The sequence below is a fragment of the Hyla sarda genome, chromosome 1 (assembly GCF_029499605.1).
Source record: "Hyla sarda isolate aHylSar1 chromosome 1, aHylSar1.hap1, whole genome shotgun sequence".
Lineage (NCBI taxonomy): Eukaryota > Metazoa > Chordata > Amphibia > Anura > Hylidae > Hyla > Hyla sarda.
This window is the reverse complement of record NC_079189.1, coordinates 297,839,841-297,857,699: the sequence shown is the minus strand read 5'-3', so window position 1 is coordinate 297,857,699 and position 17,859 is coordinate 297,839,841. Positions and strand designations below refer to the sequence as shown.

The 17,859-nt window shown below is 45.0% G+C and overlaps 1 protein-coding gene across 4 annotated transcripts in view; it reads left to right on the top strand.

The window, feature by feature from the left end:
• The window catches only part of LOC130268641 (uncharacterized), a 361,414-nt gene that overhangs the window by 61,508 nt on the left and 282,047 nt on the right, over positions 1 to 17,859 (top strand). The window contains exon 5 of one of the 4 annotated variants that reach the window (XM_056518046.1): positions 13,275 to 13,435. The exons of 2 other annotated variants lie outside the window; for them this stretch is intronic. In XM_056518046.1, coding sequence (XP_056374021.1) covers positions 13,275 to 13,435 — 161 coding nt within the window. Of the gene's footprint in view, positions 1 to 13,274; positions 13,436 to 17,859 lie in introns of those variants that run through there. One more of the 4 variants, XR_008843547.1, reaches the window with a different exon arrangement.

Sequence of the window (17,859 nt, the reverse complement as noted above, 5' to 3'; positions counted from 1 at the left end):
GAACTAGCCAGAATAACTGAAAAGATGGAGGATCTAGAAAACCGATCGAGACGGAACAACTTGAGAATTGTGGGGGTAAAGGAATCAGTTACACCCCAGGAACTACAAAGGTTCTGTGAAAGGGATCTTCCAAAGACTCTGGGATTATCTCACCCATGCTGCGTTGAAAGGGCACATAGGATTGGCATGGCTCTCTCCCCATCTAAGGAGCTAAGTTGTCTTACGGTTCTTAGACTTTAATGACAATGTGGAAATCTTACAAGCTTACAGGCGCTTGGCCCAACCTCTTATTGTGAATGGCATGCGCCTCCTGTTATTTGAGGACTTTTCAGTGGAAGTGGAGAAACGGAGAAGAGCATTCAGCGCCATTTGTACCTCGCTCTTCAAAGCAAACTACAAATTTCAACTGCAATACCCGGCCAATCTCAGGGTGTTCCACGCTGATGGCTCCATATCTGTCTATAAATTGTCAGAAGCGGCGGCTTCTTTACTGGAACAAGTCCAATCCTCTTCAGTACAGCGCTCATCGAGGGAGAGATCACAAAGGACCAGGAGGTCCCGCTCGCCTAGGGGTCACCACCGCTCCAGATCGGCGACGGGGAGAGATGACTACTCCCCAGCACCGAGAGAGCAGCGTAAAAGACACCGTTCCCCGAGACGTCACCAGAGAGGAGACAGGCAATCATCGCCAGAGTGAGAGACTTACTTGAGAACTGGCTGCTCAATTGTTGAGGCTTGGGACCTGTCGCTGATTTAAGGACATGATCGGGCCTGGAGGCCACTACAGGTTTTCATTTACATTCTATTCACTACATGCTTTGACTAATGATAATTATATTGGTGGGAGAATATTATGCTTAAAGGGCTTCCCTTCTCTAGGGAGGAGGGGGATTATCGGGTACATTGTCCCTGCAATGTGGTTATGGGGATAAGGGGAGTTCTTTGTTTTGAATTTGTATAGTATTGTGAATTGTATACTCACGTTGGCCGAAAAAAGGAAGTCCATTACCCTAACGGAGGGGATTGGGTCACTACCGTCCACCTTTTGGGCATTTTCATTGAGGTTTTTCTATTAGTTTTGTTTATTTAATGTTCTCTTGTTATATATTTTTTCTTTTCTGGTGTCGATGTATTGCTATGCTTACCCAAATGAACTGACAGATCATACTTTTTCTTCTGGTAGGGGAGATAGGGAGGGGACTACAATCCTTCCTGCTGCTGGTGTTTTTTCGCCTTATGACGAATTTTTTATCCAAGTATCTTCCCCACATGTAAGAAAAGAATATATATAAAATATATATATAAACCAGTCCTCTAAAGCACTAGGGGTATAGAAAAAGAGAATAAGTTGATAGAATGTGGATCCAATTGTTTAAGTGAAAATAAAAGTGTATTTATTATATAAAACAATATAGTATACAGCCAATCACCTAGCAGGGCCCTTGCAGGTGAAAGGTAATATAATGTTAAAATATTATAGTATTAAAATAATGATGGTAGCAATAATAGCAATAAAGCAATAAAATAGCACAAAAATACAAAAGATATGTGAATATCCGCTGTAAAGATAAAAAGTCTCTTTTCAATGATCACAAGTCTCTTTGAGAAAAAATACAAAGACAAAGTCCATCAATGATGTATGCTAATACCACGAATATAGCACGAATATAGCAAGTGCCGGGAGTGTCACAAGTGTCATATAGTCTCACAGAATCCCAATAGTAGCACTTATCATGAGTGGTAAATCGTGGGAATAGTTCAATTGTGAGGCCTGCGACAGTGTTGCGGTATTAGACACAGTAGCAAGTCAGCTCAATCGGTAAGTATAAATGTAGTGAATGTGTCGCGGTGCACAGGACTTACCCTCCTCAACGAGCTTGTACAGCCGCGGTAGATGCAGTGCCTGTCTGTATAATTGTTACGCCGAGCGCTCCGGGTCCCTGCTCCTCCCGGAGCGCTCACGGCGTCTCTCTCCCTGCAGCGCCCCGGTCAGACCCGCTGACCGGGAGCGCTGCACTGACATTGCCGGCGGGGATGCGATTCGCATAGCGGGACGCGCCCGCCCGCGAATCGCATCCCAAGTCACTTACCCGTCCCGGTCCCCGGCTGTCATGTGCTGGCGCGCGCGGCTCCGCTCTCTAGGGCGCGCGCGAGCCAGCTCTCTGAGACTTAAAGGGCCAGTGCACCAATGATTGGTGTCTGGCCCAATTAGCTTAATTAGCTTCCACCTGCTCCCTGGCTATATCTACTCACTTCCCCTACACTCCCTTGCCGGATCTTGTTGCCATTGTGCCAGTGAAAGCGTTTCCTTGTATGTTCCTAGCCTGTGTTCCAGACCTCCTGCCGTTGCCCCTGACTACGATCCTTGCTGCCTGCCCTGACCTTCTGCTACGTCCGACCTTGCTCTTGTCTACTCCCTTGTACCGCGCTTATCTTCAGCAGTCAGAGAGGTTGAGCCGTTGCTGGTGGATACGACCTGGTTGCTACCGCCGCTGCAAGACCATCCCGCTTTGCGGCGGGCTCTGGTGAATACCAGTAGCAACTTAGAACCGGTCCACCAACACGGTCCACGCCAATCCCTCTCTGGCACAGAGGATCCACCTCCTGCCAGCCGAATCGTGACAATAATGGTCGGGGTGAGGGGCTCTCCGGGGGCTCCGAGTGTCCTTGGCTGGCACGGAGAGGCGTCCGGCCTAACGGGGTGGTGTCCAGGAGCTCTGCCGTCCGGGGCTGCGAATGAATGGATGGCCGACAACAGGTGCGTGTCCCAATGACGCGCTAACAGTGCGCGCGTTATGGTGGTCCCGATACCGCAGACATCCAGCGGTTGCAAGTCGGTAATTGAGCGGATAGAATCTTTAAAGTGATATACACCTAATATCTTTGTTCTGTAAAGCTTCCCCACATGGTTGTGTGGTATCCCACTGATCTTTCTTATGGTTAACATTACGTCATGGAACTTGAAAGGTCTGAAGTCCCCACATAAAAGGAGACTCTTCTTGAGATATCTCAAACGATTTCACCCTGATCTAGTTCTGCTCCAAGAAACTCATCTCACTGATGGGGAATTTTTTAGGATGCACCAGCAGTGGGTGGGACAGGTTTATGTATCCTCGGCCCAGGATGGGAAAGCGGGGGTCCTTACACTTATACACAAGTCATTTGCTTTTAAGCTAATATCCCATGTTTCAGATGAGGAAGGTAGGGTGTCTCAGTTAACTTTAAATCATAACAGAGATGTGTTAACCATCTATAATGTCTATGCCCCAAATGGCGAAAATTAATATTTTTTCAAAAATTTAGCTGATCGCTTACAGAGTGATGGGTACCCTGGGAAAATATTAGGGGGTGACCTGAATACGGTTTTAGACCCATTGATCGATAGGAAACATGCCTCTAACTTGTCCGTGCCCGCTAGACTTAGAGATCGTATTCTCCCCACGTTTATGGAACAGACGGGCTTATATGATGTTTGGAGGGCGTCCAACCCAGATAACGGAATTCACTCACTTCTTCAATGTTCATGGATCATGGTCAAGACTTGACTATTTTCTTGTGAGTCAGAGTATCACTCAACGAGTGCGGTCGGTGGACATTGGAGACTTGGCCCTTTCGGATCATGCACCCATCTCACTGCAGCTATTCCTTTCTTATCCAAAAGGAACCGACATACTGTGGAGGTTTCCTTCTTTATTGGCGAAAGATGAAACATTTGTAGAGCAACTTGAGGCATGGTGGTTAGAGTAGGTGCTGCTTAAGGAAGCCCATAGAACAAACCCGCCTTTGTACTGGGAAACGGGGAAAGCGGTGTTTAGGGGAAGACTGATAGCCTATGTGGCAAACTTGAAACGTACATCCCAATCTCAATTTACCGTAGCCAGTGACAAACTGCGTGTCGCAAATTCCCGGTTTCTTGCTTCACCTACGGAACAGAATAGATTAACATGGAAGGAAGCTAGAGCTCAATTTGATCTCTAGTTCGATAGACGGGAACGCCTTAAACGCTCCTATTTTGAAGTAGATCTATTTCGTCATGGGAATAAGGCAGGACGATTGATGGCTCGACTAGCACAGGGTAAATGTCCCCCCTCACACATAACGGGGCTTAGAGACGCTTCAAATTCACTTCAGTCTGACCCACACTTAATTAATAAAATATTGGCCAATTATTATACTAACCTTTATTCAGACTCTCCTACTGATCTGGAGACAGGTAAAAGGTTTCTGCGGGGTTTAGATCTCCTATCACTGACAGAGGATCAGAGGGAGAGTTTAAATGCACAAGTGACTGAGGAGGAAATTGCTGATGTAATAAAACAGTTAAAGAACGGCAAAGCACCAGGGCCTGACGGCTATACGGGAGAATTTTATAAAACTCTTTCCCCACGGATCACCCCGGTTTTGGCGGAACTGTTTAATGGGTATATGACATCCGGTTCATTGTCCTCGGAAGCTTCCATGTCATATATGAAGGTTTTGCCAAAACCGGGTAAAGACGCTACAGACCCTGGTTCTTATCGGCCGATATCCCTAATAAACCAAGATATTAAAATATTGTCCAAAATTCTAGCGACTAGGTTGTCACTAATAATGCCTGCGTTAATAGGGACTCACCAAGTAGGGTTCATCAGGAACAGATTAGCCACTATGAATATAAGAACAGTTTTAACAGCCGATTGATAGCCCAGCTCTGCTGGCCCTTGACGCTGAGAAAGCGTTTGACAATGTAAGATGGGACTGGCTGTGACTGGTGCTGGATCGAGCAAATCTCAGGGGCGCATTTCGTACCAACCTAAACGGAGTGTATAGTGCTCCGATGGCTAGAATATATACCCCGGGCATTCTTTCGGCACCTATAGCATTGGCCAAAGGAACCAGACAGGGATGCCCTCTCTCTCCCCTGCTTTTTGACTTGGCAATAGAGCCTCTTGCTCGTTATCTTCTGGCATCGAACATTTATTCAGGAATAGGGGTAGGGGAGAGAGAGGTCAAACTTACTATGTTCGCGGACGATGTATTGTTATTTATACATTCTCCCGCCTCATCATTGGGGGCTATACTGGACAGTCTAGAGTCTTTCTGGGAATTCTCGGGCTACAAGATCAACTTCCATAAATCTGAATTACTTCCTCTGGGCACGAAACGTCAGAACTGGCTATCTGATATAATGGGGAAAGGCATTAAAATAGCATCCTCGACTTCCGGTTCCGGCGCAGGGGATGCAGGACGCATAGAGAAGGAGCTCTCATCCCGCGGCCCATACCTGCCTCTTATCCGCACGAACCGGCGACACAGGGGGCCACACCACCCCCGGACTACCACACGCCCGGTGAATGGACCGGTACCTTCAGAGGGGAGGAATGTCCGCTGGACAGCCACCGGAGCCGCCCGCATTACACAGAAGCAGCAGCGCGCCCAAGATGGCCGCCACAGCATCAGCGCTGCCTCAGGAGCCGCCCGCGCTGCGCCCTCGAGCGCCGGAGAAGGCCATAGTACCCTCACCTCAGTCCCAAGCACAATTACCAGCTGACTCACCGGTGACCGCAACTCAGGGTGATGCAGCCGCAATAGAAATGGACACTGCTGACACCCCACTTCAGGCTGTAACCTCAGGATCCTCTCCAGCTTCCTCCTGGCAGGGGCAAGCCGAGCTGCAGGTCAGTGTTCGCAGTGATACCTACTCTGGCTCTTTGCACATAGACTATCAGCGCCTGGCCCTAGAGATATCCCAACAGATGGCACCCAGTATGAAAGCTATAGTGGAGGATGCCCTAAAAAATGCACTACAGCACCTGCAGCTGGAACTGTCTGATCATACAGCTAGACTGGGGGAAGTTGAACGGAGGGTCTCCTCCTTAGAAGACAGTGACACTAAAGTTTCCAACAGGATGTGCTCTGCTGAGCTGGAAATTACTCGACTATCTGATAAAGTTGAGGACCTAGAAAATAGGTCCCGCCGTAATAATTTATGCATTGTTGGGGTCAAAGAGTCAGTGTTACAGCAAGATCTCCAAAGGTTCTGTGAGAGGGACCTGCCAAAAACCCTAGGCTTGCCTCACCCCTGTAGGGTGGAACGTGCCCACCGAATTGGACTGGCTCATATGTCATCTCAAAGGGACACTGACCCCCTAGCTCATCGCCCACGCCAAGTGATACTCCGTCTTCTGGACTTTAATGACAAAGTCAACCTGCTGCGGGCATATAGGCGTCTGTCACAACCGCTAGTAGTTCAAGTTATGCGCCTGTTGTTATTTGAAGACTTTTCAGTGGAAGTCGCTAAAAAACGAAGAGCGTTTAGCGCTATCTGCCCGTCCCTCCACATGACGTAACCGCCGCTTCCAATTGCAGTACCCGGCTGTCCTGAGAGTGTTTAACCCCTTAAGGACTCAGCCCATTTTGGCCTTAAGGACTCAGACAATTTAATTTTTACGTTTTCATTTTTTCCTCCTCGCCTTCTAAAAATCATAACTCTTTTATATTTTCATCCACAGACTAGTATAAGGGCTTGTTTTTGCGCGACCAGTTGTCCTTTGTAATGACATCACTCATTATATCATAAAATGTATGGCGCAACCAAAAAACACTATTTTTGTGGGGAAATTAAAATGAAAAACGCAATTTTGCTAATTTTGGAAGGTTTTGTTTTCACGCCGTACAATTTATGGTAAAAATGACATGTGTTCTTTATTCTGAGGGTCAATACGATTAAAATGATACCCATTATTATATACTTTTATATTATTGTTGCGCTTAAAAAAAATCACAAACTTTTTAACCAAATTAGTACGTTTATAATCCCTTTATTTTGATGACCTCTAACTTTTTTATTTTTCCGTATAAGTGGCGGTATGGGGGCTCATTTTTTGCGCCATGATCTGTACTTTTTTTTGATACCACATTTGCATATAAAAAACTTTTAATACATTTTTTATAATTTTTTTTAAATAAAATGTATTAAAAAATTAGGAATTTTGGACTTTTTTTATTTTTTTTCGTTCACGCCGTTCACCGTACGGGATCATTAACATTTTATTTTAATAGTTCGGACATTTACGCACACGGCGATACCAAATATGTCTATAAAAAATGTTTTTTACGCTTTTTGGGGGTAAAATAGGAAAAAACGGACATTTTACTTTTTTATTGGGGGAGGGGATTTTTCACTTTTTTTTTACTTTTACTTTTACATTTTTTAAAAAATTTTTTTACACTTGAATAGTCCCCATAGGGGACTATTCATAGCAATACCATGATTGCTAATACTGATCTGTTCTATGTATAGGACATAGAACAGATCAGTATTATCGGTCATCTCATGCTCTGGTCTGCTCGATCACAGACCAGAGCAGGAGACGCCGGGAGCCGCACGGAGGAAGGAGAGGGGACCTCCGTGCGGCGTTATGAATGATCGGATCCCCGCAGCAGCGCTGCGGGCGATCCGATCGTTCATTTAAATCGCGAACTGCCGCAGATGCCGGGATCTGTATTGATCCCGGCACCTGAGGGGTTAATGGCGGACGCCCGCGAGATCGCGGGCGTCGGCCATTGCCGGTGGGTCCCTGGCTGCGATCAGCAGCCGGGATCAGCCGCGCATGACACGGGCATCGCTCCGATGCCCGCGGTTATGCTTAGGACGTAAATGTACGTCCTGGTGCGTTAAGTACCACCTCACCAGGACGTACATTTACGTCCTGCGTCCTTAAGGGGTTAATGCAGATGGTTCTTCCTCAATCTATAATACCCCAGAGGCAGCCGAAGCCTCCCTGAACTTATCGAGTTCCCCCTCCAGGGGCCGTACCCCACAACCTAGGAAATCGGGCAGCCGTTCTCGCTCACCCAGAGGAGATAGGACCCCCAAGGTACCAGCCAGGAATGATTCTTACTTACCTGACCCAGCAGGACGTAGGAAGCGTCCACGCTCACCCAGACGACGCAGAGGAGACAGACAACCATCCCCAGACTGATCTTAGAGGTACTGGATATTTGAGTGACTCTACGGCGGGCATTGACATGCTTTCATTGGTCAGATCGCTCTAATGTCTGATGTGGTCTCCGAGTGTGGTTGTCTAATGAATAGTAATTATTTCTCTGGATATTGATTCCCTAAATCAACCCCCCCCCCCAGCCCCTCTCCTTACCCTTCCCCCTCATTTTCCTTTCTGTTCCCCGTCTGTGTCTACCGTCTCCCTCCCCTCCTCCCCCCCCTCACCCACCTACCTCCCTCCCCCGCCCCCCCTTTCGTTCACTCTGTTCCTTTCTCCTTTATTTCACCCCGATCATATCCGTGTCTCACTGTAATGTCTACTTGTACCGAGGGCAGTGGGATGCTGCTTTGACACTCGCCGACAGGTGGGGCCGTGGGAGGGGAGGTGTTTGAATGGAAGTCAGTTCTCATTCTCTTACCGCTTATATATCGTATAATGTTTGAACCTGCACCGCCTGAAAAAAGGGAGTCCACTACCCTATTGGAATGTGCCCTACTTGCCCGAGTGGCACACTCAGGGTTTATTTTTTCCACTATAATACCTATGATTGCTATGTTATGCTTTATTTATACTGTTTTGTTACTGTTTTTTTCGAATGTATCTCGCCCATGGCATACAAGATATGAAGTCCGGGAGGTCCGCTCCAATGCTGCTGCACCTGATATCTGCGCCCACCACATACTCCAGTTATTTTACGCCTGCAATCCGATCAACTTATTTAAGGTACCATGATTACACTCATCCCTTGGAACGTCAAGGGTCTTCATTCCCCACACAAACGAAGGCTCTTGCTACGTTATCTCAAAAAACATCGCCCTGACATAGTCATGTTACAAGAGACTCACTTGTCTCAGCAAGACTTTTTCAGGATGCAGCATCAGTGTGTCGGACAAGTTTATGAATCTCCTGCAGTTGACGGCAAGGCTGGGGTGATCACCTTAATGCATAAATCTTTCACTCATACACTACTCTCTCAGACCGCCGACGAGGAGGGTAGGCTCTCCCACCTACAGATTGACCATAATGGGGAGGTCTATAGTCTGTATAATGTTTATGCTCCTAATGGGGAAAATAAGACATTTTTTGAGGGTCTCCGAGATACGATGTTGACTGATGGCACGCCTTATAGGATATTGGGGGGGGGGTTTGAACACGGTTCTAGATCCCCTGACGGATAGAAAGGGTCGCTCCCCGGTACAATCAACCCCTAGACAACGTGACTGTGTGCTACCCGACTTCCTGACAAGCCTAGCCCTGACTGACGCCTGGCGTCTTTCCCACCCGGATGATAGGGAATTTACGCACTTTTCTTGCGTCCACCAGTCCTGGTCCCGGATAGATTATATCCTAATGGACCGACGACTTAGCGAGCGCATTGATAAGGTGACTATAAGTGACTTAGTGATTTCTGACCATGCCCCGGTGATCCTTTCCCTACTTCCCACATATCTGAAGGGCACTGATATCCTCTGGCGCTTCCCAACATTTATGTCTAGAGATGAATCCTTTATAGAACTTATTCAGGCATGGTGGCTGGAGTTTGCAAACGATAACAGGTCCCACCGCTCTAACACAGGGCTATATTGGGAAACGGGCAAATCAGTACTGAGGGGGAGATTGATAGCTCATTTCTCTGCCCTTAAACGTACTGCTTCTACCAAATTTACCGAGGCTAGCGCTAATCTTCAACGTGCCTATGCCGGATACCTGCGTACCCCTACGGATGCAAACGGAGAGGATTGGTTACAAGCCTGTACACAATTCGAATTATGGCTGGATAGGAGGGAACGATTTCATCGTTCCCATTTTGAAGCGGATTTATTCCGCCATGGTAACAAGGCGGGCCGCCTGATGGCCAGGCTAGCAAGAGGTCGCTTTGGACAGTCCCCTCAAACTAAGTTGAAAGATGGATTGGGTATGCTTCAAAGTGACCCTCACCAAATTAACAACATTTTCGCACAATTCTATAAGGACCTTTATAGGGACTCACCCTCTGACCCTTCCTCAGGTAGGACGTTCCTAGATTCTTTGGAGCTTCCGCACTTTGTAGAGAGTCAGAGGGAACTCCTCAATGCACAGGTTACGGAGGAGGAAATTCAGTACACCATAAAATCCCTACAAAACGGTAAAGCCCCGGGACCTGACGGATATACAGGGGAGTTCTACAAAGCACTCCTGCCACAGGTCTCCCCGATCCTGAAAGACCTGTTTAATGAATTCATATCCACGGGCCAGATTTCTCAAGAGGCATCGGTTGCCTATCTCAAAGTTCTGCCCAAGCCAGGGAAAGACCTGTCTGACCCCGGATCATACAGACCGATATCCTTAATAAACCAGGACATCAAGATCTTGTCCAAAATCATGGCGGACAGGTTGTCTAGACTTATGCCAGAATTAGTAGGAACACACCAAGTAGGGTTTATACGGAGGCGCTCGGCGACCATGAATATCCGCACGGTTTTAGCGGTTTTGGATCGAGTCCAGCACCAACCACGTGTGGGCGAACAACCAGCCTTGCTTTCCCTGGATGCTGAGAAAGCATTTGATAATGTGCGATGGAACTGGTTGTGGCTAGTGCTTGACAAGTTCGGTATTCATGGTCGATTCAGAGACTTTCTACATGGGGTATATAGTTCACCTGTCGCAAGAGAATACACACCGGGTATCCTCTCCCAGCCCATCCGTCTCTATAGGGTGACGCGCCAAGGATGCCCACTCTCCCCATTACTCTTTGACTTGGCCCTAGAACCCCTAGCCAAACATCTACTAGATTCGGCTGTTTTCTCGGGCATACGGGTGGGGACGTCCGCGATCAAACTTACCATGTTTGCGGATGACATCCTCTTGTTTCTCGACAAACCAGCTGTCTTTTTGCCTACTGTGCTGACCTCGCTGCGAATGTTCGGTGAATTTTCTGGTTATAAAATTAACCTAGATAAATCCGAGCTACTGCCGGTGGGAGCCTCTCCACCTCGCTCGTTGCCGGACATAGCGAACCTAGGGATACGTTTAGCATCAGATTCTATAACTTACCTAGGCATAAAAATAGGTAACGTAGCGTAGATAAATCCGAGATAAATGAACGTAGATAAATCCGAGCTACTGCCGGTGGGAGCCTCTCCACCTCGCTGGTTGCCGGACGTAGCGAACCTAGGGATACGTTTAGCCTCAGATTCTATAACTTACCTAGGCATAAAAATAGGACGCACCCCTGACTCCTTGTACCACCTTAATTATCCCCCCTTGATATTAAAGATACAAACAGAACTGAAAAAGTGGGCACGAATACCACTCACATTCATGGGCAGGTGTCATTTGATAAAAATGGTTAGTTTTGAGCGCCTCTTGTACCCCTTACAGACCCTCCCCTTATTATTACGTCATACGGACATACACTCCCTACAGTCAGCCTTTACCAAATTTATTTGGAGTGGGAAACGTCCACGTATAGCGCTTCAAAAATTGACCATACCAAGGAAAGAGGGAGGCCTTAATTTCCCTAATATTAGGGGTTATAATTTAGCGTGTCTTTTCCGCTTCGTGGTTGATTGGCTCCACGGTACCTCTTTCCATGTCAACTTTGGCCTAGAAAGAGACTTAGCAGCCCCATGGAATCTGGCGGCGCTACTATATACGCCGTTCTCCAGATTGCCTCCGTTGATCAAGCACTCCTCATTGTTAAGGGATACCATCGTGACATGGAAAGAGGCTCGTAAGCTGTACCGTCTTCCCTATTTAGTATCGAAATAACTTCCGGATGGAATCACGGCAAGGACTCTAACTATATGGTCAGATCATGGCATCCGTACAGCTAACGATCTGATGAACGTTCAGGAACATACCTGGTTCACGCGTGAGCAACTAGCGGATAAATTTCACTTACCGGCGTCTCACGTTTATTCTCTCAATCAAATCTACTCCTTCCTAAAACACCGATTATACGATCTGTCCAGGGAAGCGAATACGCATCCCATGGACAACCTCATAGGTTTGGGCCAGCGCAGCCTGTCGATCTCGGACCTTTATCCAGCATTTAGACAAACCCTTTTGAAAACGGACCCTTCTTCTCTGTTTGCATCCTGGGGAAAGTGGATCCCTGATGACAATATCTCAGATAGTATTTTGAAGGGCTGGCAAAAACTACTCACATGTGTAATCAATGAGCGCTGGAGAGAGACTTATTTTAAATTGGCGCACAGAGCTATCTATGGATTCAATATACTCCCTTCCCCAGACTTCCCCAACAGAATAACGGCCTGCCCCAAATGTGCATCACCGCTTACTGACCTTTGGCATGGTGTTTGGGCATGTTATTCTACTCAGGAATATTGGGCGATGATTCGAAGTTATCTTAGAGACACTTGGAACTTGACCTTGCCCCTTCAACCTCAGGTTTTCCTTTTCCACCAACTGAGACCCCCTGAAATATCTCAGACGGAACACTCAACGGTACCCACACTGATTCATGTCATCTTACTGGTAGCCTTGCGCTGCCTTTTTACTGCATGGTTGTCTAATTCTATCCCCACGTTGTCAATGGTAATCCAACAAATGAAACTGTTCTGTAATGTTGACCGGCTTGACACGGAACGACACAAAAACACTAAGACTCAGAAATTTTTTGACAAGTGGAAACATTTTATTGTTAACCATTATACGACCCCTGAAATAGCAGACATAGTCCAACCCTTCAGCCTCACAGAGTGGTACTGTTTACAATCTATGGGGAATACCTTGGGAACCCTACGTCTGCCTCAATCATAAATACCTCCCAGACTTCAATCTTGACTTAACAACGGTTTAGTTTGTAACAGGTGAAATATCTAATGTTACTCTGCCAAAACTGAGTTGATGACTTTGTGATCCTGCAAGACATCGCAAGTTTTTATATTGTTGTTGTTTGTTGAAAATTTCAATAAAATATGTTTTAAAAAAAAAAATAGCATCCTCCGCTGTCACATATTTGGGGATCAAAGTGGGCAAAACACCTGATTTCCAAATTAAAAACGGAACTGACCCGCTGGAGGAACCTACCACTTACCTTCATGGGTCGCTGCCATCTTAATAAATGGTTAGTTTTCCAGGCTCTTTATCCCATGCAAACCCTACCTTTATTATTAAAACACAGAGATATCAAAGACCTAAACTCCAGTTTCACTAAAATTATCTGGTCAGGGAAACGCCCCAGAATAGCTTTAACGAAATTAATGCTGGGGAAACAGGAAGGGGGTTCAAATTTCCCTAATACTTGAGGTTAAAATTTATCATGCCTGTTTCGGTTTGTTATAGATTGGATTCATGGATCCTCCTTCCACGCCATCTCGCAGTTGGAGAGGGAGTTAGCGGCTCCATGGGACCTGACGGCTCTCCTCCACACCTCCAATTCCAAACTACCCCCTCTGGTGAAAAGCTTGGTACTGTTACGAGATACGGTGATGACATGGAAGAAGGTCAGGAAACTATATCACTTGCCTTATCTAATTTCTAAACATCTTAGGCTATCCAAACACCCGGAATTCCCGAGGGAGATACCACAACGAGATAAAACAATATGGGTACACAAGGGACTGGTATCGGTGCGCCAATTAATCGATAAACAGAATAAATGTTGGCATTCCTCCCAATCTTTGCTGGCTGAATAGGGGCTTCCTACTAGTCAAGCTTTCCCCTTGCTTCAGTTGCTCTCTTTTATGGCTTCCCGCTTGAGAGATGTTACTAAAGAATCGCAGGACCACACCCTAGACTACCTCATTGGTCCCAGTCCTAGGAAACTCACCATCTCAGACATATACCCATTAGTTAAAAAAGTCAAAGTCATGAAATTAGACCCCGACAAAGTGTTTTCCTCGTGGTCCATGTGGATTGGGGACGACGATATATTTGATTGTATTTTAAAGGGATGGGTCATTATACGCCGTTGTATCATTAATGAAAGTTGGCGAGAGACCTATTTTAAATTAGCACACAAAGCCCTTTACGGATTTAACATCCCCAAACTTTCCGGACAGGATAACCGCATGCCGCAAGTGTGGTTCCCCTCTGACAAACTTATGGCATGGGGTATGGACTTGTCCACACACAGTTAGCTTTTGGAACATGATCCGCACTTTTATTAAGGACGAATGGGATATCGATATACCATGTTCTCTAAGACTGCTGCTTTTCCACCAAACTAGACCCCCAGAACCAAGTGGACCTGACCTTCCCAAGTTGCCCCAACTTGTACATATTGTCCTCCTGGTAGCACTCAGGTGCTTATTTACTAACTGGTTGTCAGCCCTGACACCATCCTTGCACATGGTCATCTCTCAGCTTAAATTGCTATGCAGGATAGACAGGCAAGACATAAAAACACTCATACTGCAACATTTTTCGATAAATGGGAGACATTCATTGCTGCCCATTACTCACAGTCAGAAATAAAAGACATAGTCACACCATTCAGTTCCACAGAATTGTATTGTCTAGGATCCATTAGCGACACCTTGGGAGCTCTACGCCTGCCACAAGATCCAGCTGGGGGACACCAGTAGGTAATCACTAGCTTGCTTCAATGTGTCTAGCAAGGGAGGACTAGCAGTAACCGGTTAGTAGATTCACTGGGGTGATTGGGTTACACTACGGCCCTATCCCACTCTTAGCTTGATGGCCTCTGCTTCTTTTAGTATGATCTGGATTCGCAACTCCAGTTGGAATATATCTATGGGTTTCATGGCATACAAATTCATTTTACTGTCCAATTATATGTATGCCAGATGTATACGTACTAGCTTTACGGTCTGTTTCACTATTTTTTAGGTGTTTTAGTCCCCCCCCCCCTTTTAATTTTCTTGCTTTCTGTTTGTTTTTCTTTACCTGATACTACAAAACATGCTATTGTATTTCATGCTGGAGGTCTGCATTTTTCATTCTTTATGTTTATAAATATAATAAAATATGTTTAAAAAAAAAAAAACACCAAAAAAAACTAATTGGAATCTTGACTAAATGATGGTGATAGCATTTTTCAATTCTAATAATGAAAGAATGAAGAATAAATTTAGCACACATTTTTTTATTGAAGAAAAAATATCAAGCTTACATTAATTTTTGAAAACAATTAGGTGTGGGAGAGTTGTGAAAAAATCATAAAAGAAAATATTTAAACATAAATAAAAATTGGAGATTTTCCTACCCCTGGTCACAGAAAATATAGATTTTATTAAAGACAGGAGACGAACATTATGCTAAATTCTTTCTTTACTGAATTGATAGCAGCAAACAAAGAGTTAATAAACAGTTAAGTCCAGTATTTAATCAGTAATGGTACAGTCCATGTGAATATAAGGACCCCTCAGGTGAAGCCCCTCCTCTTTCTTTGATGAAGTGGTAGATGAGAATAATATAAAGTTGAAGTTCTCATGTTGAAAACAGAATGAACTTGAACCAATTGCTGGTCAACTTAAGGATGAGTGATCCATTATATTAGAAGGAATAACCAGAAACCCAGAGTTGTAATTTGTTTAGGCTGAAAGAAACAAACAAAAATCGTAAATAGATAGGGTCAGGTACATGAGAGGGATAATGCTTGTCTCCTGTCTTGAAAAAAATCTATATTTTCTGTCACCAATCGTAGGAAAATCTCCAATTTTATAACAAGACAGGAGACTCACATTATGCTTGTTTAAAGCTTATACATTAATAAAAAATATATACAATCATAAATCTAAAGTTAAAATAAAGACATAGAAACGTGTGGGTCTAAAATAAGAAGTCTTGAATGTGGATTCTGATGACCAATAAACAGCTTTCAATATATCTGCCAAAGAGCCTCCTGTTTGTCTAACGTTAGTGGACATTAGTGTTGAGCGGCATAGGCCATATTCGAATTCGCGAATATTCGCGAATATATGGACGAATATTCGTCTTATATTCGCGAATATTCGCATATTCGTTATATTCTCGTTTTATTTTCGCATATGCGAATATTCGCGTATGCGAAAATTAACATATGTGAATATTAGCATATGCACGGTTAACATACGCGAAAATTCGCATATGCGAAAATTAACATATGTGAAGTTTCGCATATGCGAATTTTAGCATGCCAGTCTCACACAGTAGTATTACAGCCTTCTTTACACCACACAAGCTGGAAGCAGAGAGGGGTGATCACTGTGATGTGTACTGTGAAGAAAAAAAAAAAAAAACGAATATTCGTCATTACGAATATATAGCGCTATATTCGCGAAATTCGCGAATTCGCGAATATGCGATATTCGCGAATAATATTCGAATTGCGAATATTCGCGAGCAACACTAGTGGACATGGCACTTCTATTTGAATGGGTCCCAAAATCGGAAGTATTGATATCTACTAGAGACATAACTTGTCTGATCCACCTAGCTAAAGCTGGGTAAAAAAAAAAGTGCAAATGTTAGTCTTAGTCTTTGAGGGGGAAATAATCTGTGAGAAATATCTAAAGCTCTAACGTTTGAGACTCTTAAAAGAAATGAGACATGATAACATTGTGAGTTTTTAAAGGGGTACTCCGCTGCCCTGTGTCAGAAGCTCCGCTCCCCAGCGTCAGGAAGTTTATTGTTCCGAACGCTGTGTGCGGGCTTCTGTGTTCAAGGCCGCCCCTCGTGACGCCCACTCCCTTCGTGACGTCACGCCCGCCCCCTCAGCGAAAGTCTATGCGAAGGGGGGGCGATGGCCGTCACGCCCCCTTCCCATAGACTTTCGTTGAGGGGGCGGGCGTGATGTCACAAAGGGGGCGGGCGTGATGTCACGAGGAGCAGCCCTGAACACGGAAGCCCGCACACAGCGTCCGGAACAATAAACTTCCGAAAGCTGGGGAGCGGAGCTTCCAGCACAGGGCAGCAGAGTACCCCTTTAAGATAATAATTTTATTTGTATGGAATCATTATCTCCCCATGACTTGATCAAATTTAAGACTACCGTGTAGATTGAAATCTAGGAGCAGGGGGTCTTCTATATTTAATACCTTTCATTAACTTGCACATTAAAGGGTGTTTTCCTAACGGTAAAGCGTGCACTGGTGCATAGAAAAGAGAGATGGCTGAACGATATACATTAATAGTACGATAGCTTTACCCACATCAAAAGAATCTTAAAGGAAATTGATGACTTGAGTTATAGATGCATGTTTGGGATCCAAATACCATTGTATGCACCAATTAGACCAAATTTTCCAGGCTTATCCTTAAGCTGATCTGGTACCTGGAGCCCACAACGCCGAGAGGATATCTTTAGCTGATTGTGAAAGATCGAAATCAGGTTCTGATGACCTGAGATGAACCAGGCTACTAGAGACAATTGGTCTGACAAAATGAGAGGATGTGGATTCCCTGACTAATAGGATTGATTGATTAATTGGTATGATGCAAGAAAAATCTAGACATTCCCAGAATCTGAGGGAAACAAAATTGGGTCGGCCAAAGTGGAGTTATCAGGACAATCGTCAATTTCTGTAATTTGAAAATAGGAGAATTCTCTGAATTAATGAAAATGTTGGAAATGCATAAAATGTCTCTGTTGGCAAAAGTTGAAGTAATGCATCTGTGCTGAGAGATTCTGGGTCAGGACACCAACTGAACAATCGTGAAAGTTGGCGATTCAGACAGGATGTGAACAAGTCTAGATAAAGGGGGCCCCAGAGAGAATTGAGTTGATTGAAAACAAGAGGATCTAGTCTCCAATCACTGTTGTCAATTAGGAAACAAGAGTTCCAGTCCGCTATGGAGTTGGACAAACCTGGTAGGTATTTTAAAATAATGTTTTGATTCAGACAAAAGTGCCAACAATATTATGCGATATTGGCTAACATTTTTGATTTGGTACCTACTGGTAGATTGATATATTGTACCACAG